The sequence below is a fragment of the Nuphar pumila genome, chromosome 14 (assembly GCF_984573655.1).
Source record: "Nuphar pumila chromosome 14, dmNupPumi1.hap1.1, whole genome shotgun sequence".
Taxonomy (NCBI): domain Eukaryota; kingdom Viridiplantae; phylum Streptophyta; class Magnoliopsida; order Nymphaeales; family Nymphaeaceae; genus Nuphar; species Nuphar pumila.
The window spans coordinates 66629637-66656162 of NC_143262.1; the positions used below are offsets into that span (position 1 = coordinate 66629637).

Sequence of the window (26526 nt, forward strand, 5' to 3'; positions counted from 1 at the left end):
TAATTTAAAAGACAATCATTAAAATAAAGGCCGATTCAACCCCTGACTTAGTTTGAGTCCGACCGACTTCTGCCCCTTTATAGAATCGATTTAGGGCTGGTTCGATGCGAATCGGCCGATTTGCTTCGATACTAACAACATTCCATTCCGCACCTGGACTGGAACCCTTTTTTGTTTGACTGTAAATAGGTCCCATCTTTTTCCAAGAAGCAGCAGCAAAACTGTGGGTTGGTTGTGGGACGTCAGTCTCTCCCTGTCTCTCGGTCCTCAAACAGGGGTTGCGTAGTGGCGAGTGCGCGTCACATCGAAAGCCGAGCGTCAAAGTTTGCATCATTTATTTTTTATGCAAACTATAAGACGCGCGCCGGGTCTCTTGCCGTTTTATTCGTCTCCGTTGTTCGATCTTTCCCCTCGGGTCTTTTCCTTTTCAACACTGTTTTTAGATCCGAAGGGAGGAGAAGCCAGCCAGCTATCGGCGGTAAGGAGGAGGTAGGGCAGGAACAGAAACAGGAACAAGAACAAGAACAGAAGATGCAGGCCACACATCTGTTGCTGGAAGAACCTATCAGGATGGCTTCCATCCTCGAGCCATCCAGACCGGTAACCCTTTTTGCTGTGGATTCTCCATCTGTTCAAGTCTTCCGCTAGCTTGTTTTCTGCACGCACTGCACTTGCAGTCAATTAGTTATTTATTTATTTGCTTTGTTTTTTTTTCTAGTTCTCAAAATCACTTGGGAACCGCGCGATCTAACATTCTTTTGCTATGAGTTTACTTTATCAAAACTTCAATCTGTGATCAATTCCCTCTTCATTAGTTGTTGCGGGAATGTCTTTCGATCATGTTTGTGGAAAGCTTTGATCCTTGAGGGAGTGATTGAAGTTAGGAGCGCAATCCTGATGGGGCCATTTCATTTTCTATTTTTTTTTGTTTCCCGTCTTTGGATGCTAGAAGCAGTTGTGTCTGACGGATACTTGATGTGCAGAGTTTCTTCCCAGCCATGACGAAGATCGTTGGGACGCTCGGGCCCAAGTCGCGAACGGTCGAAGTGATCTCGGGTTGCCTCAAGGCTGGGATGTCGGGTATCTAATGGAATCCCTCTCTTCTCTCTCTCTCCTGTCCATGCAGTAGGTTTCGTTCTTTTGTCAATCATCAAGCAACCTCTCTCTCTCTCTCTCGTGTATGAATGCAGCTGCGCGTTTTGATTTCTCGTGGGGCGACGCCGACTATCACCAAGAAACTCTCGAGAACTTGAAGAAGGCAGTCAAATCCACTAAGAAGCTTTGCGCGGTAAGCACGCTCGGCACCGTCAAATTCATTCATACATGACTTGCCTGCTCATCCTCTCGCTCATTTCGTGCTCACCTGTAACAAATGCTTCTTCGGCCACCCACCCGGTGGGGATGGGATAAGTGCTAAAAATAGACGATTGCCTAGCAGAATCCTGCGCTGTGATTATTGCTTCCCACGGGGGCATTTGCTGCATACTTGCCTTTCTTTCCGTTCATCATTTTCAAGCTTTCACCTCGCACAACTTCATCTTAGTTAACAGCTCCTCTGGTTCAGAGATCTGCTTCTCTAGGATTTCCTCAAGTGACATGCATCTGGTGCTTTTGTACCATTGCCGTTGATGGGTCTCCCCGTAACGTGTTTACGTCCCTTTCACAAAAGAGAAAGCATCGTTTAAGAGGGTTGTCGCACACAGTTTTTGAAACGGCTGGGTCATTGCGCACCACTTGCGGTGTTTTGTTTCTAGTTGCCAATCTCGTGCGATCTGTCTTTGGTTTAGCTAACCTCCTCTTTTATTTTCGGGGTAATGTTTCATTTACAGGTTATGTTGGACACAGAGGGTCCGGAGCTTCAAGTGGTCAACAAAAGTGAGAAGGAGATCGTACTACAAGCGGGTGCTTCAGTTGTTCTAACACCAGAGCAGGACAAAGAAGCAACATCTGAACTATTGCCTATAAATTTTTCTGGCCTTTCAAAGGTGTGTCACGTTTTTCACCTTTTCACAACTTCGCTGTTACCCGTTTTCAGCTTTTATGAGTTGTGGAACTAGTAACTCTCGATTCTGTCTTCCTCGTCCTTTTCTCGTTCATTTTCGCACTATTTCTGCCACCTCTTAGTTTTCATTTTTCAATCCTCTTTGCTTGAAAATTTCACCCAATGCTATTGTTTTCCACTCCAACTGATGCCTTTTCAATTAGCTAAATCCTGCATGCTAATAGTTGTTTTTTTTTTCTATTGTTGTGTGTTTGTTTTTGTTCTTTCTAATCTGTTCGGAGTTTTTCCGACATCTACATTCTCATAAGCCGTGTTTGGAAGCAGGAAAAAACTCATAGGCAAAGAAAAGTTTTCATATGCGAGCTTCTCTTTGCGTTAGAAAAATGTTAGTGTTTCTATTAGGGTGAGGGCTGACCTCAAAACTATTTTTTTTTCTAGGAGAATTTCTCCATCTATGAAGCTGGAGTAGTTTTTGCCGTTAAAATCAGGGCAAAAGGGAATTTTTGTAGTGTTTGGAAAGAATAGAAAAGTTGCCACTCTTCATTTCCAACTTGCATGCTGATCCCTTTTTACTAGCTCAGCTTGTTTATTTTCTGTCTCACCGATGCTGATTGCTCTGTCAACTCATTAGTGTGCCTTTTTGGTTGGAACTTGTTAGTAGGTGTGTGTGTGTTTCAGCTGCATCAAAAGCACATAAATACCTCAGCTGCAGAGTGACTTTATTTTTCTGTGTCTTGCAGGCTGTAAAGAAAGGTGACGCAATATCTATTAGCCAGTACCTTTTCACAGGAAGTGAAACTACTACTGTTTCGCTGGAGGTAGGTCTAGCAGAAACATTGAACTGTATAATCTTATTGTAGATTTGATCCTTTTCCCTCCAAACCAACAATTGCAGGTGTCTGATTCAAAAGGGGAAGATGTGATGTGCGTGATAAAAAACAGTGCAACCCTGAATGGGTCTTTGTTTACACTACACGTTGCTCATATTCGTATCGATATGCCTACCCTGACTGATGCAGATAAGGAGGTAAGCTGCTGGTGATTGACTAATGTCTTTTCTTGTTTTTTGCTTGGATATGCTGCTCACTTTGTTTCGAAGTCACCTTTTTGATGCTCCAGTTGATGTGAGAGCACTACAAACTGTCATTTGATTTTTTTCCTATGGTTGTTTCTATGCTCAGCCTTTTAAGTACGAGATTGTGTGCTGATCTTTTTTTATACTTCGTGCAATAATTTCAAAGCTTTGATTCTTTTAGAGATTTTATTAGCATGATTGGACTTTCTAATTCTGTTTTGTGGACTTCTCTGCACATTGTTCAGAAAACCTGTGACTCTTGACTCGGTCGGGTCAATCCATTTCCATTAATGTTGTTTTGCTAACTTTTAGTTGTATATGAAGATAGTATGAATATTACATATAGGAAATGTTTTATGGAATGACCAGATTTTAACATGATATTAAAATGTTGACATTACAAGTAGCAGTTAGGTAACACATATAGTGTCATCACATATGAATTTTAGAAATGAAGTTAATTAATTTTGTTATTCAGCAAACTAGTATATCATACATAATAAATCAACTAATTGTTATCATGTATAAACTATCCAATTCAATAATTCCTATTGAAACCAAGAAATATCGGCCTGCCTGCCATCCACACCAAAATAGATAGAGTTTTCCGAAAAAAACTGCTAATGGAGGAATACCCCCTAGGGATAGGAGACATAGGGCTGAAGAGAGAGCCGAAAAAGGATCTTTCGTGTATAATCCTGCATAATCCCGAATGTTATCAGTTCCAATACGTAGACCAAATAATACAATGCAACCCAAAGTTCTTAGATTCATGGAGATATAGAACAACATATAAGTTATCATGCTTGCATATCCATCACTCTCATAAAGAGAGGTAAGTTGTGAAAGTGTGATTTTGATAGTAAGATTTCAATATAAAACAATGCAAAATTGAAAATAATAAATAATAATATAATATAAATGAGAATAGCAAGAATACTTCATTTTAATGAAAATTAATATGAAAATAGGCTGTGCAAATAAAACATAAACTCCATCTCTATCACCGTAAGTCATATAATCATGTGTATATAACTCCTAAAATATTAAAAATATGAAATCAGTTGCTTGCGGAAAGGTCCCAATATAAGGATTGACACCCGTCTCTAGGATAACCTTCCAGATTGTTAAGTTTTCAATTTTCTCTTTATATGTTGATGATATACTTCTATCTAACAATGATAATGATGGATAAAATCAGTTGTTTTGAAATCCAATGACTTGTGACTTGACAAAAGTTATGGGGAGCTTTTTAGATAGGTGGGAAGCTTGCTTGTCAGAAACTTGCTTCAGAAGTGCGCTACTTCTCGCTTTTGAAACTTGATGAGAACCTTGATTCCCCCACACTTCTCTTATGCTTTTCACACGCCTCATCTATTCTACTTATATGTTCTCTTACTCAACTTTTCATGTTTTTTATGTGTTTTCTCTCCTTTCTCACTCACTTTCATGTGTTTCTCTAAAATTGTTTGTCATCATTTTTAGATTTTGTTAAAAAATTAATTTATGCTAAAAAGTCATGAAATTTAATATTAGTCACTTTTATTTTAGTTTTTATTTGTGTTTCATTTTGATTCTCATTCAATTCCTATATATATATATATTTATTCCTTGCTTTTTGGTTCCTATAAATTTTAAAATGCTTCTGCTTTCCATATCGTTTCTCGCTTCCGCTTCCTTAGTCTGGCAACCTTGGACTTGACTCGTCCAGGGTTGATTCAGTGACTTGTCTTGGTCATGACAACATGAATTTTATATTTTACATGATATGTAAATATGTATAATATGGTTGTTACATGTTATCTTGTCAATATATGCATATAACTTTTATATATAATATGTGAAACATGAGTGGTTGTGTGTGTCTATATTGATGTAGTACTGTCACATGTTTTCCTAAGACACAATGCTCATAGTTACAACTTGCATAGCACTTGCTTGTAGGCTCTCTCCAAAGTAGTCGATCCTCAGTGACAAGTTATCATCAAATATACAACATAAGAATGGCTGAATCATACGACATGAACCATATAGATAAGAGAGGTATTTCTCCGATGGCTATCGGAGAGCCGGGCAGTCCAAAGGTCTCACGCACTTGTTAGTCGCCCATAATCTTCAACATTGTCCCTTACTATCCCAACAACTCATGCCACCAACAAATGTTTCATTATTTGCCCAACATTGGTGCTATGAATTAGGCCTTACACTATCATGAAGCAATTATTCGGAATGAGAGCTACAAGAATTTTACTCGACCGTGAACAACTCGTCCCTAGAGGAAGGAGGGTTGAACCAACCGGCTCAAATTGAAGCCATAAAACAAGTGGCCACATCTTGTATAATAGGAATCGAACCCCCTCCATTGCTGGGGGGCGGATAATTTCCTATTTCGTTTGATGCATACCCTGCTGGGTGTAATGAATAGAGAACCGGCTGTGTCTCAGGAACCTCTTCACTATGGTCCAAATTATTAGTTCCCGTTCATAGTTCTGCTATAGATGATACACAAGACGAAGCAAGATCCTTTATCTAAGGAAGGTTAGTCTCCTTCCAGACAGTGGAACAAATGATTTACTGGAGCTCCTGAACAAGACTTACATCCAGAGAGTGGAACGAATGATCTACTCAAGTTGACAACATCTTTCGCTTTGTCCACTCAAGAAAAAAGTAGAAAAAAGCATGAAAAGCACTAAGTGTTCTTTATAGTAGCAAGCACAAACAAGAGGCAAGGTTGTTTAAGTTTATAAAGACTTTCAGCTCCAACACATGTAATAAAAAAAGACTTTCTTTTCGGGGTCATAGATCAGATCAGAGAATTCCCTCTTTCAAGCTTCCTTATAGGCAGAGTGACAAAGGTAGATGGAGATAACCTGCCATCCATCCATCCTTCCGTCCGTCTAATTCTAGTTCAAAAGGTAGAGCTAGCAGTCCCATAGGTAAAAAAGTGTGGGTTAGCTCTAAAGGTAAGTTCAAGTTGGAACGAAAAGCGAGTCATTCAATTAGCGAGTTTCATTAAATTCTTCTTGGAGGAATGGATAAATTCCAGCCTGGATCTATCTACAAACCTACTATCCAAAGACCATAAATATCTTTCTATAGTTGATTGTAACTATCTAATATAATAATAGAAAGTTACTTTGCTTGTATAGCGAAAGGGGATGTTGGTTCATTCTTTCTTCAATATGCCATTGCTCCTCATCATTCCGATACCGGTTCTGGATGGGGCTCCATCTGCTATTTTTTCTATTTTCTATCCAATTCCCAGTCCCATCTATGTGAATGATTCCTGGTAATATCATCTTTCTTGCCGTTAGGTCCTAGGTTGCAAATCAGCTGCTCTCTCTCTTTCTTTGAATTCGTTGTCTTAAGCAACATGTAGCAAAGATCGATTTGAGATGCCATGTGGGAAGAGGATCTAGGGATGTCCAAATACCAGATTGGTTATAGTTCCTCCTGTAATACTCCAACCTGTATTATGTATTCAGACTAGGGATGGCAGTGGGGCGGGGCGGGGCGGGGCGGGGGACAAGGTTTCCACCCCCGCCCCGCCTCAAAATTTTATCCTCCACCCCCGCCCCGCCTCCGCGGCGGGGATGGATTTTATCCTCCACCCCCGCCTTCATCCCCGTTTCATGTCCTCCACCCCCGCCCCGTCCCCGTCCCTGTTTGTCAAATTGCATTCCTACTTAGAAATCATTCACGTTAATATTTCAGTTAATGATAAATGAATTCATCCACATGGAAAACAGGATCTCCCCGCCTTCATAGCTCAGACAAAAATTAGATTTTACTTGTGCCTAGTAAACTAATACATAACATCCATGGATCATGCTCTAGAAGATATTGAATGGACTCAGTTCCTCATCCTCCAATTTTTTCTGAACTGGAGAATATTATTTAATAATTAGAAAAATGAATATGCAAATAAGTTGATCTGAAATGTTAAAAAAAATCAAGCCAAATCAAACAACCACTATAAATGAAAAAATTAACCTATTGAAACCTGCTTTATAATCACAGAAAAATGTGTCCACTATATGAGAAGATTTGACAGCACAAGCAAAACCACAGAGTGCAACACAAATTTAAAACATGAAGGTCCAGAAAGAAAGCAGGATGGAAATATTGCCCTTATGCTTCTTCAGAATGTCAAGCAAAACCCTAGTCCAGTAGCCACGATAACTTAGATTACCAAGATCGGAGAGTGGTCTCTCAGGTGTCCCAACCTTACCTTCTTTTTTTGATAGTTCATACGCTGACAAACAAACAATGCATCAGCCATGTCAAAAGTTGTTTTTAAGATCTCAGAAGATGTCAAACAATGCATCAGCCATGGAAGGAGGGAGAGATCGTGTCGGCCAACGGTGGTCGGTGTCGGCAAACGGTGGTCGGCGTCGGCCAACGGTGGTCGGCGACGGCCCAGCTCCAATGATAATGCGGATGGGGAAGGGGAAGAGGCGACGGCCCGGCTCGGCGGCTCCAGGGTTAGGAAATTAGGGAAGGGAGTTAGGGTTAGTAAACATGTAGAAAAATATAAAGGGTTGGGGGCGGGGATGGGGCGGGGCCGGGACGGGGATGGGCCGGGGGCGGGGCGGGGATGGGCCGGGGTGGGGATGGGGCGGGGCGGGACGGGGCGGGACGGGGGAACGTGCCAGTCCATCCCCAGGGAAGATAGTGGAGTGGTTATAACTTCTTTTTCTTCATATAAAGTAAATTGCCCAATGTTTTCGAATTGGTCCACGTACTCTATAGCTAAAACTCATATTCATAAGTTTTATTTCCATCAATTTCACCCTATAAGTGCAGTTACTAGGGAGTTCCCTTTTAGTCAAGCAGTTTCGATGTAAAAACATGATTTTCTCAATTGTGAAATTTCTAAGCATTGTGCACTGTTGAATTTGCCTTTGAAAGATTTGCTTATATGATGTGCCTAGATGATTCAAAACATGTTTTTGGCTAAACAAAGATCCACAAAAATAAAATCAAGAGAATGTAAGATATAGCATGCTTAATAAGTGATGTGCACCTAATAACTAAGTTAGGTAGGCAAGACTTAGCCAAGAGCATAAGTTCAATAGCAGGGTAAAAGTAATTAGTCCCATATTGAGAGAAGGACCCCTCATGTTATTTAGAGACCTCCACTATTTACTTTTTGCATTGGAGTGGATGAGCGCAGGGGTTGCCATGAAGGCACCCCTTTTCAAAACCTTTTTTTTGTTTTAGTTTTTTTTTTTGGCCTTGGGAATACAGCTTGCTGCTGAAGAAAAGGTTGCCAGGTGGGCACCTTTTCTAAAGTCTTTTTGGGTTGAAGGGATTTGAATGAGGGCAAAGGTACGGAACTGCCTTTCATAATTTTTTCCCTGCATTTAATATTGCGAGATTTTAAAAAATACCAAGATTTTGAAAATCCTGAGAGAATATCAGGAAAAATATGTTTTTTTTATCGTGAAAATATTGCGAGATTTTCAAAATCTCAGCGATATTTGTGACTATGCTCCCAAATCCAGAATTTCAAGTAGCACTGGGGGTAAGTTGCTGCTACAATGAATCCTCATCTCCCCTCTCATCTCCCACTCCCAAACAAAGCCTTTGTTACATCCAATGTTTTAAAGCTCAGCAAGTTAACTCGTTGACTTATCCAACTCAGCCTACATCATCCATTTACTGGGTAGTCCAAGAATGGACTTCAAAACTATCAAAACCAGATTATATATATTATTATCCTCATGGATAACAAACCCCCTAGTTGGAACTCATAGGAGAGGTTGTGTTCAGCATGGTCAAAATAGTAGGTACCGTATATTGTAAGCCATTGATTTTTCAACCCCCGGAAAATTACCACATAGAAGTTGGCAAAACATGACATAGGGGCCTATTTCTACTAAAACAAAAGTGTAGATCACATATGGAGGGTTCGAATGTGCAAAAAAAAAATATTACAGTTTTTCACTATTCGATTCCTTACACATGAGGGTAGCAAACAATATATATATATATATATATATATATATATATATATATATAACTAAACCTAAAGTGTAGATCACATCTGGAGGGGTCAGATGTGCAAAAAAAATATATTACAGTTTTTCACTATGCGATTCCTTACACACGACGGTAGCAAACAATCTCTCTCTCTCTCTCTATATATATATATATTGATTAACCTCGAGTGTACCATTAAATTTACTTTACTTCCTCTAAAAAAACATAATATTTTCTTATTATTATTATATATGTATTTATAGTATATTATAATAAACTGAGATTTTCTTGAAAAATATAAATTTTTTAAAATCTCCTGCTATGTAGTCAAAAGCCTCGATTAGGCACCAACTAGTCACCTAGTCGGTCAGACCTAAGTAAAACACTTAGGCTTTCCAATTCCTAGGTGGGTACCTTAAAGGGTACTAATTTTGCTGACTAGCCACCGACTAAGGTGCCTAGGCAAAAGGGCAGTTTAGCCATTTATTATTCTTATATATATTGTTATTTTTTGTATATATAATTATATGTGCGTGCGTGCGTGCGTGCGTGCGTGTGTGTGTGTGTGTGTGTGTGTGTGTGTGTGTGTGTGTGATTTGTTCTGTGAAAACATGCTTAGTGCTACTTTGCTTTTGGGATTTTTTCTGTGAAACATTGAAAGCATGCACAGTTAATTTTAATTGATTATGTTTTTTATATGTGTGTTTGTTTCTGATGAATTTTTCTATAAAATCCTGAAAACATGTTTATTTTTATGAATTATGTAATATGTTATTTATATATGTATGTGTTATTCTGCATCTGTGAAAGGTTGAAAGCATATTTTGTTGAGTATACTGAGTATGTTATGAATAATTGAAATATATATATTTGTCTGTGTACAATTATATATATATATATATATATATGTATATTCTGGTTATGTACATTAATATATTTTGTGAAAGCATGTGTAATTTTGTACTTGTAATGAAAACATCTTATTAGTAAAAGAATTAAACATATTTTTATGTATATTTTGTTTATATTTTAATTGGGGTATCGACTAGTCCGACTAGTCTTTTTAGGGGTCTACCGACTAGGCACCGCTTAGCGCTTTTGACAACATAGATCTCCTGAGATGTTCACATGCTGAGAAATTTCCTAGAATGATATTTGTGACTATGTTTGGAAAACATGAGAGTGGAGATCGGAGTGGAGATGGCTTCCCATCTCCTAATTTCACCTACATTCTTATGGGATGTAGTTCACAACTCCAACCTCATCAGTTGTTTTAGTTTCCATTCCCATCACTCTCATGCTCTCCAACACCGGCTCCCAAACCGAGCCTAATCATAGTTGGATTTCGGTTTCAGATCAAAGATGTGGGAGACATCCAACAACTGTAGGAATAACATTACATGACCTGTGTGGTTAAATATCGTGTCTGTGTGGGTGGGATAAATACAAAATCTTTACTTATAATGTGTACAAAACCTATAATCCTTGTCTGATACAGTTGTACTATTTTTAGATTTCTCCTTTTGTATACTTTCTGCAGATTTTTTATTTTGGGTTTCTAGGTGATGCCTAGCATCTCACCTATTGCTTTTGCCTAATTGGGTTGGAAAACTAGTTGGTTACATTCTTTGAAAGAAGGCTCTTGAGGTTGCCCACAAGGGCTCCGCTCATCTGGTAGGTGGTAACTTGTGAATGTCACCAAGTTGACGGGACGACACAAGTTCGAAACCCACGGATGGTGTCCCTTGCCACAAGGTGTGCTCTCTCTGGTGGGCAGGGCAGACATCAAGGGTTTTACCAACCAGAGCCAAGCCAATGTGTGGTCGGTGACTGGGGTGGTAGTGTGGTTTCCTTTGGATTATCCAATAAAAAAAAGGGGTAAGACTTAGGTTTGTCTGCTGATCAATCTCTGTGAAATCAAGTTTGGGGAAAAATCTATAAAGAGTTCTCCAAATGTGCCTGCGCAGCTGGTCAATCTGTGGCTTGGGTTCCCGTCTCTCGCTTGAGAAAAAATAAGAAAATCCCTTCACCCATGGGCTTAAACTTTTGAAGATATGGGGAATTGAATGCAAGTATTTGACCTACATGTCAATACTTCTCCTGTAGGTTCTGTTATCAAACCTGACAAAGGCTTATCTCAAAGTGATATGGATGCTTATTTACAGCCAACTGATTATTTTAGCCTTGTCAATCTATTAAGCCTTCTTCGTTGAATCTAATATTTGGTTTAAATCGGGTAGATTTAGACTAGTTATTTTGTAGCCTAATACCGTACATGCTTGTTGATGGCATTGATGCCATATTGTAGATTCATTTAAAAGTTTTTTGGTTGTTTCAGGTCATAAGCACATGGGGTGTGCGAAACAATATTGACTTCCTCTCACTATCTTATACACGTCATGTAGAAGATATCCACCATGTAAGAAGCATTTATGACACATACTTTTCTGGGGCTTATTGTTTCTGTTTGAGGTTCTGTATTTTAATTTTTATTTCTATCTACTTAACTGGTGACTAAATCCACATGGAGGTGTTTTTCATAAGCCATTGCAATTTGGTTTTAACATTTGGTCCCCCCTATCTTGATCATTGAGTCTCTATTGTGCAGGCTCGTGATTTCCTTTCTAAGTTGGGTGATCTTCGTCAGACACAGATTTTTGCAAAGATTGAGAACATAGAGGTGACTGGACAGAGTTTCTACAAGATTTTTAATGTTGACAGTTCTTTTCTCTTTCCCCTTTTTCAAGCTCTCAAGGGTTTAGTTCTGGCATTTCTGGTTCTTCATGATTATTTCTATATAGTTTATGTGGTAATCTTTTCATTGTGAATTTATCCAGGGTTTAACCCATTTTGATGAGATTTTACAAGAAGCTGATGGTGTTATTGTTTCTCGGGGAAGTCTTGGTCTAGATCTTCCACCTGAGAAGGTGGGTTTCCATTCACATTTTTAGTGCAAGCTTGATGTATAAGTTACTCTTTCTTCACACTAGTTCCCATTGTAGATGTCCCTTTTTCCTTTCCATTTCCCTGAAAACATGTCTACTGTCATTAAGATTTTTTTCTTGCTGATGCAAAATCATAATGAACATTATATCCTGAACGTTATGACTTCGAGGTCTGATAAATCCTACTGTTTACTCTGAAGAATCTGAACATCAGAAAACAATTTTTCCCATTACCTGTGGTTCATAAACGGACAGAGTTTTATCATACTATTTCTCTGAAGAATCTGAACATCAAAAAACAATTGCCCCCCATAACCTGTGGCTTGTGAATGGTCAGAGTTACACACTTCTACATTGTATGCTTCAAGCTCGTCACACTTTTGTTGCCTGATAAAGTTACTTGTTTGTTTTTTCCTTTTGAATGGACTGAGTTACACACTTCTACATTGTATGCTTCAAGCTCGTCACACTTTTATTGCCTGATAAAGTTACTTGTTTGTTTTTTCTCCTCAATTAGTAAATATTCATCATGATCCAAAAATGTAAAAGAGATCTTCTATAAAATAGTTCATGCTACTGCGATACGGGTTGGGTTTGCTCATTATGATTCTGTCGCCCAATTCTTCTTTGTCCATCTTTTCCATAACCTTTGTTTCAGTTAGGAGATGCAATTTGAACGGCCTTTTTGGTCATAGGTGGTCTCATCCACCATTTTCTCATTACTTTAGTCAAAACTAAATGGAAATCATAGTAACTATAAGTGGAAATCAAAATGCTAAATGCAATTAAATAATTTTTGTATGCAAAGGATTAAGCAGAAATCTAGTTAAAGGATGGCCAGGAAAGAAACGTCTTACACATGTTGTTGAGACTTGTTCACTTTTTTTTTTTGAATCGTCTACTTGTTCGTTTCCTGCTGCCTTGGTCTGAACTTATTTAGCTTTTGGCAGACCATCCTTGTGTCTTTGTGTGGTCTGAGTAAATTAGAGAGTTGGAACAATGTTGATTGAAAACCTTCTACACAAGTAGTAACCAAATTGATTGAGAGACTGCTGAAAACATGTCTGTATTCCATAAGACCAGTTTCTTTTTAAGTCATCTCTCTTTCACTGCTGAAGAAGTTTGTGTAAATATATAAACATGGCACAACTGAGTCAGTTTTTCGGTCTGTGTTCGGCATCTGGGATATCCTTTTCTGACATATTGCACAGTGTTGTCTTATTGTCAAGCTGTGTTTCGATTTCTGAAGTCTGAATCTTATATTTGTTGTACAAATAACCTTGAAATATTGATTAACCATTGTACTTCATTTCTATAAGGTGATGCCGATACACACCAAAGAAGTATTGGGATTATGCCTTAACAGCATCCTACCTAATCAATAGGCTTGGAAAGGCAAAACTCTATTCCAACTGTTGTTTAACAAAGATCCGAATTACCAATTCTTAAAGGTGCTTGGCTATGCATGCTTTCCATGTCTTAGACCTTATTGGTCTAACAACTTAGACTTTCACAGTGAAATGTGTATTTTTCTGAGCTACAGCAGCAACCACAATGGTATATTTGTTTTATACCAAGTTCTGAGAAAATAATTTTATCTGGCCATGTTAGATTTGATGAAACGGGATTCCCATTCAAAGAGACCTCTTTACATAAGAGTTTATCTGCACCTACACCCAACCTACCTACTCCCCTACCACTACTCATTAGGGGTGGCAATCGGGTCGGGTCGGCGGGCTGGTGGGTCAGAATACCTCAACACGAACACGACCCATTTATTAAACGGGTCGGATGTGGCAAACATGAACACGACCCATTTATTAAACGGGTAACCCGACACGACACGGTTAACCCGTTTAATAAATGCATCGGGTCGACACGACACGATTACACGACATGGCGACCCGTTTATTAAACAGGTCGACCCAATAACATAGACACGATAACCGACCCGAGTAACCTGAATAACCTGTCTAACCCGAATAACACAATTAGAAACACAAAAAAAAATACATTGTATTTTTTTTCTACAAATCTTAATATGGAATTGTACTACCAACATTAACATAAAACTACCAACACTAACATAAAACATCAACATAAAACTTCAACATAAAGTCATAAACATAAAGACAACATCAACATAACACGAACCCGTTTAAACGGGTTGACCGGTTTGTGTAAACGGGTTGACCCGCCCGCCTAACCTGTTTATTAAACGGGTCAAACGGGTTGGCATACCCCTAACACGAACACGACCCGTTTAATAAACGGGTTAGGCTGGTCAACCCGTTTACGACACGAACCTGTTTAAGCCAAACCCTAACCTGGCTAAGAAGCGGGTTGGCGGGTTGGGTCAGATTTTGCCACCCTTACTACTCATTCCCAACATATCCTTAGCTTCTCCTCCTCAAACCATTACCTCCAGTGATTTATCACCTTCCCAATTCACATCAAACCCTCCATTACCATTGCCATCTCCAACACTGCTGCCTACCTCACCGGTTCCTATACCCCAACCTAACCCGATTCATGAAGGTGAACATGCTGCTGCCCTACTTAGGACATGTCCCATGGTAACAAGATCCCAAACCGGATCCCTAAAACGGAAAGTTGTTAGAGCCACTTGATACCCATTGCCCCTTGTTCCTAACAGAATACTTTACTGAAACTGAACCCATGTCCTTCACCCAAGCCAACAATGATGCTCGTTGGCGTCCAAAGAGTTTAATGCTGTCCTTCAAAATGGCACTTGGACTCTTGTTCCCCCTTGTCCATCTTAGAACTTGGCTGGCTGATAATGGATCTCTGGAGGATTGTTTTTTTTATACCTTGATATTTATTTGCTGCTATTTTTTGGATAGGTAAACATTAATCAGTAATATGATTGATCGTGTTAAAGCTAAAAAGATTTGGAGTTTTTGTATCTTGGTTTGATGCTAGGATTTACTTATTTGGTATTATTCTTCATTTTAATTTCCGAAACCAACTTGTTACAGATTGTGATGGAGAAGCATGCATTTGGATTTTTCCAAGCAATTGTTTTTTAGCTGCTGTCTTTTTTCTCCCTCATATAGGTAGAGAAAATCAAAAGGAAACTGCAGGTCCTGACGCTACTGGAGTGGTGGTTTCACAACAGTTGCTATTATGTAGATGATGTGATTTTTATAATTGTTTAGTTACGTATCACACACGTTGTGAATTGTGCAGTTGCTATCTCTCATAATGAGTTAATATATTTATCCTGTTTTTTCATTTATTATTATTTGATTCTTTTTCACATTTTTAGGGAAGCATTGCCAAATGTCTTATAAAGCCTTTAGAACTTCTCTTTCTTGGCTAAGGTCACTTTTTGTTATTCAGGTGTTTTTATTTCAAAAAGCAGCTGTTTACAAGTGTAACATGGCAGGAAAGCCTGCTATAGTTACTCGTGTTGTTGATAGTATGACAAATAACCTTAGACCAACACGTGCCGAAGCAACAGATGTGGCTAATGCAGTATTAGATGGTACTATCATTTTCCTCAATGTCTTATTTCCTTTTGGTTTCTGTATAAAACCCGAGTGGTGATACTAGCTAATTGCTTTGTGGGGCCTGTGTCAAGTAAATGCTTTCCAATAGAAATCATATCCTCATTGTCTTGTTTATGTGCAGGTGCCGATGCAATTCTTTTGGGTGCAGAAACTCTTCGAGGATTGTACCCTGTTGAGACTATTTCCATAGTTGGTAAAATTTGTTTCGAGGTAATGTTCTTGTCATTGAAAAGTTTCATTGGAAGAGCCTTTGTGCTCTTTTAGCCTAGGATTAAGTTGAATCACTTGGTATACCTGTAATACTGTCCACACTGAAGAGTGAAAAAAAAAACCATACCTAAGGAAATTGTCGCCTTGTGCTTAAAACAATGAATTGTGTTGCCAGCACAACTTTGACATTAGTCATCTTCTGGATAAAAGGTCAACTTTAGTGCTGCTGTTTCCTAGCCAAAACACATAAAGGGAAATCGTTATGCTATCATGCGTGTAACTGGCTTGAAGGATTTTTGCATACATGCATTTTCCAGTTTATCTCATTCAAATAATTCTGGCTTTGAATGTCTGTTGGCATCCTGTTTCCAACTTTCATTTTGAAAGTGAAGGAAGCAAATCTGTCATTATATGGTCATCATATATAGTTTTCATAGCCATCTATAATTTGGCTATATATCTAGCAATTATTGTTTTAATAATTTACATCTTGTTACCAATATTATAGTTCTTATATGAATTTGCTCTACCTGCAGGCGGAGAAGGTTTTCAATCAAGACCTTTATTTCAAGAAGACTGTAAAATATGTTGGAGAACCAATGACACACTTAGAGTCCATTGCTTCTTCGGCAGTATGTTCAATATTCTGGCTTTTATTCTTCCCTGTCTCCTGTTTTCTTTCTCTAGCAACCCTCTTGTTGAGTGTGTGAACTCTGATCTGGGTGTAAGAATGTCTTATGAGTTCATAATATTTCCAAACTCCCATCCAGGTACGTGCAGCTATCAAGGTGAAGGCTTCTGTTATTATTTGCTTTACATCATCAGGACGAGCTGCAAGGTACTTGCTGATGCTTTAGAATATTAATTGGCTATTATATGCATTGATTGGTTGGCCTTTTATCTGGTTTGTCAATATTATTCCTTTTTCGTTGACCCATTTGCGCCGCTCATTAATATATTGGAGCAATTGACACTTCTTTTATTTGGGTGTAGGTTGATTGCAAAATATAGACCAACTATGCCTGTACTATCTGTTGTCATACCGCGTCTTAAGACAAACCAGCTCCGGTGGAGTTTTACTGGTGCTTTTGAGGTATGTAATTATTCCTCCATTTATAGATCTTGCATCACCTTTTTCACTGTTTATGCTGGCATTTTTAAATACCTGATGTATACACTTGTATTTCTACCTTTAAAATAATATCCTGTTAATTTTCAACTCATTCTCTGTTTGCAAAAGTATCTGTTGAGTGAAACTAGTGAACTGGATGAAAACCGTTCTGTTTTGAAATATTCTTTTCCCATGCTTGATAAAGGTTTGTTGGCATTGTTGCTGACAAGATTCTTACATATGCCATCTATGTCACATGGGTGCGGGTGTGGCGATGCGGCACTTTAAAAAAACTTGGGTGTGGGGGTGCGGGAGGGTATATATATAAAATTATATCTATCTCTCTCTCTCTCTCTATATATATATATATATATGTTTTTATGAGCAAAAAAAACTGATACCTTCATAGCCAATAGCCATTGATTTTGAATCACCGAAAAAACCTGTATACGGGTCAGATTCCGGTGATCCAAAAGTCTGTTCTCATTAAACAAAACCTATATATCACATCTATGGTGTTGAATGTGAGAAAAAACACCAAAAAACTGTGATTTTGAGCTGAACCGAATGGGACAACAAGAAAGTGGGGCGTATTACTATATATATATACACACAGGCCAAAACATTTCCTTCACTTTTTTGGGAAAACCCAAATTTTTTAAATACCACAACTTTTCTGATATTTATCCAAGAAAACAGATTTTTGAAAACATCACAAGAAAATGAGATTTGTGATTATGGTTCTTAAACCTATAAACCGATCAAAGTCCTGGGTTATTGATTAAGGTTGGGCTTTTAGTCTTCTTAGTAGAGAGAGAGAGAGAGAGAGAGAGAGAGAGAGAGAGAGAGAGAGAGAGAGAGAGAGAGAGAGAGAGAGAGAGAGAGTACCTGGGATGGAGATGGAGAGGAGGTGTTGCCGGACGGTGGTAGCTTTTAATCATCGCTGGTGTCGGGTCACAGCGTTGGGGTCGGGAGAAGAGGCGATTTTTTTTTGCCCTAATCCTCCTCTCAGTTCATCAGGCTCTTTTTTTTTTAAGTCCAAAATTTGGACATTTATGACCCTGGGTGCGTTGACCACACCTAGGGTCGGGTTGATCTCACCAAGTGCTTCACCCGCACGCTCACCCACGTCACATCGCCTCGATGTGGGTGCGGCACCTGGTTGGCTGAATCCCTGTGACATAGTATGTACACATTTAAAAACCTACGGATAGTGTTAGTGGTGGGATCAACTGCGGATAAATTTTCTCCATGTAGGTGTATTGTAGTGCCTAGACATGGTTCAATGAAGGAAATATTGTGGTTCTAATACTTCTCTTTTCCACTTGCAAGAGCTTGAATGGTGGGTTCAGGTGGGGATTTGCTCTACCATCTGGAGTTCAGTAACCCATGATTATTTCTGCACGGAAAATCCTCCCCTAAAAAGGAGACAGTAAAGTTATGTCATAGTCACCCTTAGGTGGAAGTTTATTTTCTATTAGGGGAGCTACTCGCCATGTAGATAAGGATTGAAATTTCTTGCTCATTGGATGCACTTAACATCTTTTTTCCCCTTCCAAGCCAACAAGAAGAGTCAAATAGCTGACACTTATCTTCTGCATAAACTCTTATATATTGCTAAAGACAGCTGAATACTGTTTGTTGTCCACCTATTTTTATTTTCATAGCAATGTATAAAACATGATTCTGTTATTTGATTCAGTGTAAATAAATCTAATGGAAACACCCTTCTTTGGCAATAAATTGAGCAGGCTAGACAATCTCTTGTAGTCAGAGGACTTTTCCCTATGCTAGCGGATCCACGACATCCTGTAAGAGCTCTCTCTCTCTATCTCTCTCTCTCTCTCTCTCTATATATATATATATACATATATGGGGCTGCTGGTGTATCCTGTAATTCATCATTATTCATCCAATTCTTCACTGTGCCTTCCAGGAGGCAACAACCTAAATTATGTCAGTGCATGTTGAGAAGAATGACTTGATAATTGCATTGTAATCTTACTTAAATCTCAGAAAAATGTAGGCCGCAGGTATAATACCAAAACAAAGCATGCACATTATTTGTAACACGAGCCTGAGTCATGCAAAAACTTATTCCATTACTGCTCTTAAATTCTGTAAGAAATTTCATTTTCGTTTAGATCTTAGTGGCATACGATCTGTTTTAACTTTTCCATTGCTTTGTGAGATTTTTATGAAATGATTTTAAAATTCCATGGATCTATCATGCACTGGATATGTCTTGCCCGGCCAGCCTTAATGGGGCTTATGCCAATCCAATCAAAAACTGATGCATGGTGGCTGGCCTGTCACGACATGTGTCTCTTTAAGAGTGGGGTAAGCCGGTGGGTGGTCATCTTGCTGGGTCCAGATCGGTGTTTAAAAACTCGCCAGGTCGACTTGGCCATTCACTTGGTCAAGAAATTGAATGACCAGGCTTTCCACAAGAATCAGCTGTGTTTTCTTATGACTTGGCTATGACTCGATTGGGTTAACTTTTGTGATTCAGTCAATGCCTGCATGCGCACGCGCTATTCATTGGTTTAGTTAAATATTCTGAGTATAGAATATGTATATTTAACATAAGATATATGTATGTATAATTATATAACTGTATATCATATACATTTATATATGAAATTACCTATATATCTATTGATCATGAGTCAGGCAGTGCTGAATTGATTCCCGATTCACTGGGTTTTAAAACAGTGGTCCAGGTTTTGCCCTTTGCCCTGGCATGCACTGAGCTTAGGCATTCAAGGAACAGGGTTGGGCCCGCCTTGTTCCCCAGCCCTTTGTGGAGTTATTCCTTTTTGTATTTTTTTCGTCTTAATGTCGTCTTGTCAGCTTGGATATCCATACAAAATTTGCATTCTCTCATTTGTTTTCAAATGATATTAGTGTGTGCTTGATAGGATGTATCATGTACCCAAGAAAAGCCTGATACTAAATGCTAAGCATTATTCAAACTTTTAAGTACAAATATGTGGTTAGGCTAAAGCATACTAACTGATGACATGATATTTGATATCCTCATCTTCTTGTGAGCTTTTGTATCATGGGTTCATGTGTAGCTTGCTAAAAATGCATGGTGATTGAATTCAAAGGTGTGTATGTCTTATCGTTTCTTGCTTGTAAAGATCCAATGAGAAAGTTTGACTATCGCTAGGCCATACAACTAAAGATCATGTTGTGCGCTTTCAGTATTGACAAGTTGACCTGTGCATTTTACAGGCCGAGTCAACCAGTGCCACCAATGAGTCCGTTCTGAAGGTTGCCCTAGATCATGGGAAGGCCTCAGGAATTATCAAATCACATGATCGTGTTGTTGTTTGTCAGAAGGTGGGGGATGCATCCGTTGTAAAGATTATAGAGCTGGAGGATTGAGTTTTGGAATCCTTTACATTTTACTGTTTGGTCTACTGGTTTTATCCAAATCCTGCAATAGATGCTGTAGCAGTTCCTGGGCCTTTGTGCAACTTTTGCACGTATTTTGAGTGTTCGTGAAAGTTTGTATGACTTAAATTTTGAGGTTGAGCATCGTTTGTTTTTTTATTCGGTCCTTTGCCAAAAACAATTTCCTCTCGTTCCATGTTTTGGGTGGTGATATTCTTGTCTCGCATTCGTTTGAGGCTTTGTTTCGGATATGGGCATCGAGTAATTTTATGGTCGTGTTTGAAGTGTGGAAGTCCTGAATTCTTGGATGAGGTGGGCCGCCTGTGTGGATGTTGATGCTGTGCATGAGGTAAAAAAAAAGGGTTAACGCATCTAACAGTGCTTATTTTCTAGTTGGTATTTATGTGATCTTTTTGGACACGAACTCTTAGGGCATGTTTGGTGGCTTGCGGAAGATTGGATTTGGACGGAATGAATGGACAAATCAGATTGATTACACGTTTTGTCTGTAATAACTGTACTTCGTAACTTTTTGGTGGCTTGTGGGTTGTTCACTCAAACTGTGTTCTTTATGTTCCACGGATAACTTTGTTTTGGATTCCAATAGTGTTTTAACAGGATTTTAATTTTGGATATAAATATCTGATTTAAAAATTAAAAATTGTTTAAAATTTAGATAATTTGAGAAAAAAATAGATTTCATATTTTTTATATACAAATTGGTGTCATTGGATCTAATTATAAAAGTTTATCAAAATTTTTTATGGATTTTAGCCCCTGTATATCGATCTCAAGTTGTATCCAAGTATATAAAAAAATGTTTAAATTTTAGGTAATTTGAAAAAAAATAAGAATTCATATTTTTTTATATACAACTGCAAAATTTATAAAATAAAACTTTAAAATGAAAAAAAATCATAAATAAACCAAAAAAATCTTGAAAGACCATAAAATCAAAGGAATGATAAATAGATTATAAAATTAAATATAAAAATCTTTAATTCAAGCCCTAATAAAATTTAATATAGAAATTTGTTTTAAAACTTTAATAAAACATTTTAATAAAATTAAATATCTAAAATTTTAATTAAAGATTTTGATTCAATGACCTAATCATTAAAAATAAAAAAAGCTATAATGAAAATCCAAGAACAATTTTTAATCAATGAAAATAAAAAAACCCTAAGATGTAACCAATCAGTCAAAGAAAAAATTAAAGGGGAGAGAGCTTGCTGCCGGCCTCTCTGCTGACCATGCCACCGGCTGCTTTACAGGAGAGAGAGAGAGAGAGAGAAGCTGTAGATTGCTAATTTTTTTAAACTTTTTTAGTTGATCAGACATTATTTAGTAAAAACAAGTTTTGGATGATGTGATTATAACATATATGTATGTTTTTTAAGATCTTTAAGAATCAACTGCTTATCAAAATTTCATGACTTAAAAAATCTTTTATGTAAAAAAAACATGATTCAAAGTATGATTCTTATCCAATAAACTATGTTAGTACATTGAGATGATACAACCTACAACCATGATTTCTAGTACAAACTGTAGCATTATTCTCTCTCTCTCTCTCTCTCTCTCTCTATATATATATATATATATATATATATATATATATATATATATATATATATATATATATATAAAGTATTTTTTTCGTTCCTATTCTCGGTGTAATAGGAAGGGCATAACAGGAGGGTGAAACGGTGAAATACCGTTCTTAGCACGTCAACGTTTGGTGGCGATCCGCGTCGTCCCATTTCACGCTATGCGTGGCTATAGCTGTCGATCGTTTTTCTGTGATGCAAGTCGCCCGGCGTTGCATATAATGTTTATGAGGTTATAGGTCTGCAGTGTTGCTGTGCTTGTCCTTCCACTCGGTACCAGCGGCATTTCTGAATATATTTTGTTTTTTCTTTTAGGTGCCCAAACACCTTTAGGAAGTAAGGTTGACTGTGGGGGAACTCACGAGGAAGTAGTTTCGATAATGGAGGATGTAAAATGACGGAAAAGAGAAAATAGGAATGGATGCAACGTTGATATTTGACAGACAATTCCACAGCCTTCAGTGATGTAATTAGACTCAATTTGGATACGGGCATCTTTACTGAACGGGCGGGTCTAGTCGTGTATGCATCAAACACATTCAGTATCGGATTGGTTTTCCCAAACGTTAACCCCACCTTGAATGAGAAAATGAAAGACAGGCCCGTGTTTGAAGAATTCATTCCTCTTTCCTCCACTTTGACAGCTTTCCTGTTCTCGGATCAGATATCGAAGATATGTTAACAGATCTCCCTTATCCACCACATCCAACAGGTGTTGGATTGAATGTTGGAGAAACAAATAGAAAGTATTATGGTTGCTGGTCCGGTGATTCGAATAACCATCTCATATCCCCCACTCTACTATAAATGCTGGACTAGCTGAGCAAGTTTGCAAGTTCTGTGTCAAACAGAAAGTGACTTCAAGCAAGTTTAGCTTAAACACGTAGACAGCAAGACTTGAAACTGCGTAGTGTGTACTTGTCCATATCGTGTTTTTGCTTCATCGGTTGCCCGTCAGTCTTATGCACTCTCAATGTAATATCACGTACTTTTTCATGATTTTTAAATTCAAAAAATATGAAATTTTAATTAAATATTTAATTAAATTGATAAAAATTATGAAAATATATTAAAATATAGGTGATGTCAATTGGGTCTAGCCCAGAGTCCAAGACAGCCAAATTATTATTTGAATTTTTTTTGTTTTTAACCTTTAAATTTGAGCAAAATTTGAGCAAAATTCAAGTTAAATTCAAGCGAATTTCGAAAGCAAAAATCTGTTAGATGTGCCTCGTAATTCTGAGCACGTTGGTATCTTATTTTTCTGAAATCAGGTTACGGTTGGCCGAAAATTCATGTTTTTAAAAAATAACCCGTCTCTATTTTTACCTTTTTTCTGGATTGGATTGAATCATACTGGATCCACTCCATTTGATCCAAGTTAATATGGATCTAGACTCAGTCTGAAACATATTAACTAGGATCAAGTAGAATTCATAGGAATTTTGAATCTTGGATCCATATCTGGATCTAAAATCCATAATATGGCCAATGTAAAACTTTAAATTCAACTTTAAATTTAATTTAGATGAGTAGAACTCTACCGCATGAAGGTCTTCAAAAGAGGGACAACACCCTTTGAAATCTTCTATGAATTGTTAAATTAAATATTAATAAAATAAAAAAATTATTTTTTTAATTTATCGAATAGATAATGTAAAGTTCTCCATGAAGTAAAACTCTACCTAATTGAGTATTCTAGAGAGGACGTCACCCTCTATATAAGAATCTAATTAAAAAAGAAAATAAAAAAATTCTGAGGATAATGTAGAGTTTTACACAAACTAGAACTCTACTTATTAAAACACTCTAGAGGGGACATCATTCTCTAGATTTATCTAAATAAGAAAATAAAAATAAGATAATAAAACCTATAAACAGGGTCAGTTTCTCCCTCTCTCTAGAAATTGTGATTCAGAAGAAAGAGGGAGAGACTTAGAGAGAGAAAGGGCCCAAAATCGCAAGAGAAAGAAAGAAAGAAAAGAGAAAAAAGGAAAAAAATAGAGAAAAGAGAAAGAAAAAAAAGTAAAAAAATCCAGTTTTCTCACCACACATTCGTCGATTTTCTGATATTTTAAATATCAATTTTTCTTGATTTGATATAAGCATGTCATCGATTTTTTCCTGCTTAAGCATGCGTTTAACTTTTGGTGACTTTGGATATGCATATAGTGTGAGATACATGCTATATATATATATATATATATATATATATATATATATATATATATATATATATATAATGCCCTGGTCGACCTTGATATGTGATGATTCTTTTTATGTTCTGAATTTTTTTTTATTGGATCAGTTTTGATCTGATTAGCTTTGTTGGTTTCAGCATCTAAGCAAACCTGATCAGATCTGCCTTTATGTTGTGTTTGAGCAGCCTAATCAGATATGCCATTATATATTTATGAGCATTTTGATCAGACCTGCCAATTTGTTATGTGTGTACAGTCTGATCAGACTTGCTTACATACTGTGCGTGTGCAGTCTGGCCAGACTTGCCAAAAATGATATTTTGATGTTAGCAAATCTGTAAATATGTTATTTTTGATGATTATTACAGATCTGCCAAAATGATATTTTGATGATGTTTTTAGATCTGTCGATATGTTATTTTTTATGATTGTTACTGATTTGTCAAGGTATTGTGCACGAGAAATCTGATCAAATTTACCAATGTATTTTGTTATGCAATCTAATCAGACTGTCAATGCATTTTGTTGTGCAATTTGATCAGATTGTCAATGTATTTTGTTTTGCAATCTGATAAGATTGTCGATGTGCATGTACACATGCAATTTGATCAGACTGCCGATGTGTGTACATGAGCAATCTGATCAAACTGTCAATTTTTATATGCATGAGCAATCTGATCATATTTGCCAATTTATATTATGCAATCTGATAAGATTTGACAATGTATGTTGTTGTGCATTCTGATTACATTTATCAATGTTTTGTGCTTGTGCAATCTTATCAGATTTAGCCATGCGTGTGCATGTGCATTCTGATCAGATTTGCCAATGTTTTGTACTTATATAATCTGATCAGATTTGACCATGTGTGTGCATGTACATTCTGATCAGATTTGCCAATGTTTTGTACATGTGCAATCTGATCAGATTTGCCAATGTTTTGTTATTATACAATCTGATCAGACTGTCAATATATTGAGTATGAGCAATCCAATCAAATTAGCAGATGTGTTGTGTGCTTACAATCTGATCAGATTTTCTAATGTGTTGTGTATGTGAAATTTGAACAGTTTTGTTGTGTTTAGACTCATATTTATATTGGCAATAGGATTATGTACCCGATTAAATAATTTGATTGGTTATATATGCTTATGCATTAGAATACCATGTTGCAAATGTGCATATCATATGCATGAATATGAAGTTTATTTTGATGTTTGCATAAATATGATCATATGCATGTTTATGCATAGAGTTGATCATGACAATGTGTGTTGCAAGAATCTCTTCGCATGCGTATGCGTTTGACTTTATGTGCATTCATTTTATGTATTTGAATATGTATTGTGACTATGTTATGAAACAAGGTGTGTGTTGCATGTTCACTGAAATTTTGCAAAAGACGCATATATCACTTTTGAGATGCAATTGTAGGGTTCTTTTGGTCCCCAATCCTTACGGCGATCTTCTGACGACATTCAGGCTTTGCGAAAATTTCTCATCGACAATGCTTCACTGGTGATAGTACACCTTGAAAGCTAAGGCAACACTTTATTGATGGTGAGTTTTCAGGTAAAAGCATGGGCAACACTTCATCGACAGTGAGTTTTTTCGGTAAAAGCATGGAAGGCACTTCATCGAAGGTGAGTTTTTCTGGTAAAAGCATTATTGATGGGAAGATTAGCGACATTTCATTGACAGTGAGTTTTTTCAATAAAAGCATCAATAATGAAAAGATCATCGACACTTTATTGACGGTGAGTTTTTGGGTAAAAGTATCAACTCTGAGATCTTATGGTATAGGTGAGATAGGAAATCAAAAGTTCACGAGTTGTTCATGAGTGTTGCATTCTCATTATATAGAACATGAAGGATGATGATGTGGAAGACATCCAATCTAACAAACTGTGATAGCCGAAAAGATGTGTTGGACAATGATGATGTAGAGTCGACATATTTCACAATCAATGCTCGTTTGATCACATGGTATATGTAGAATAGGAAAAATCAAGAGAATAACACAGAATTTAGAATCAACGATGGTGTACTGTATTGTCTTCCTATTAAAGATGCGGTACAATTTGACATTGTTGAGGTCTAAGAGATGAAGGTACCTCTACACATACTTTGTTTTGTTTCCATCAAAGAGGTAATGAGAAGCAAGATTTTTGTCAAAGGATATAATCAATGCAATGTAAGCGACTTTATTTTGTAAAAAAATGAAATGAATGCAAAATGTTACAAGCAACTTCATTTTGTAAAAGAATTGAATGAATGCAATGTATGAGTGACTTTATTTTGTGAAAGAATGAAATGAATGCAATATATGAGCGACTTCATTTTGTGAAAGAATAAAATGAATGCAATGTATGAGCGAATTCATTTTGTAAAAGAATGGAGTGAATGTAAAATATATAAGTGACTTTATTTTATAAAAGAATGAAATGAATGC

General features: G+C 37.3%; 1 protein-coding gene and 1 long non-coding RNA gene across 2 annotated transcripts; both read left to right on the plus strand.

Moving 5' to 3' along the window:
- The first annotated feature begins 225 nt into the window (after positions 1 to 225).
- Positions 226 to 20422, plus strand: LOC149816901 (pyruvate kinase 1, cytosolic-like). The gene is made up of 16 exons (XM_089987587.1): positions 226 to 600; positions 984 to 1080; positions 1191 to 1288; positions 1830 to 1985; positions 2743 to 2820; positions 2898 to 3029; positions 11401 to 11481; positions 11671 to 11742; positions 11900 to 11989; positions 15371 to 15515; positions 15662 to 15750; positions 16287 to 16382; positions 16521 to 16588; positions 16744 to 16843; positions 18613 to 18672; positions 20102 to 20422. The coding sequence occupies exons 1-16, from the start codon at positions 532 to 534 to the stop codon at positions 20252 to 20254; spliced, it is 1584 nt and encodes a 527-aa protein (XP_089843713.1). The 5' UTR covers positions 226 to 531; the 3' UTR covers positions 20255 to 20422.
- A 5090-nt stretch (positions 20423 to 25512) lies between these two features.
- Positions 25513 to 26250, plus strand: LOC149816902 (uncharacterized). The gene is made up of 2 exons (XR_016427702.1): positions 25513 to 25717; positions 25878 to 26250. It is a non-coding gene; the product is annotated as an uncharacterized LOC149816902 (long non-coding RNA).
- The last annotated feature ends 276 nt before the right edge of the window (positions 26251 to 26526 follow it).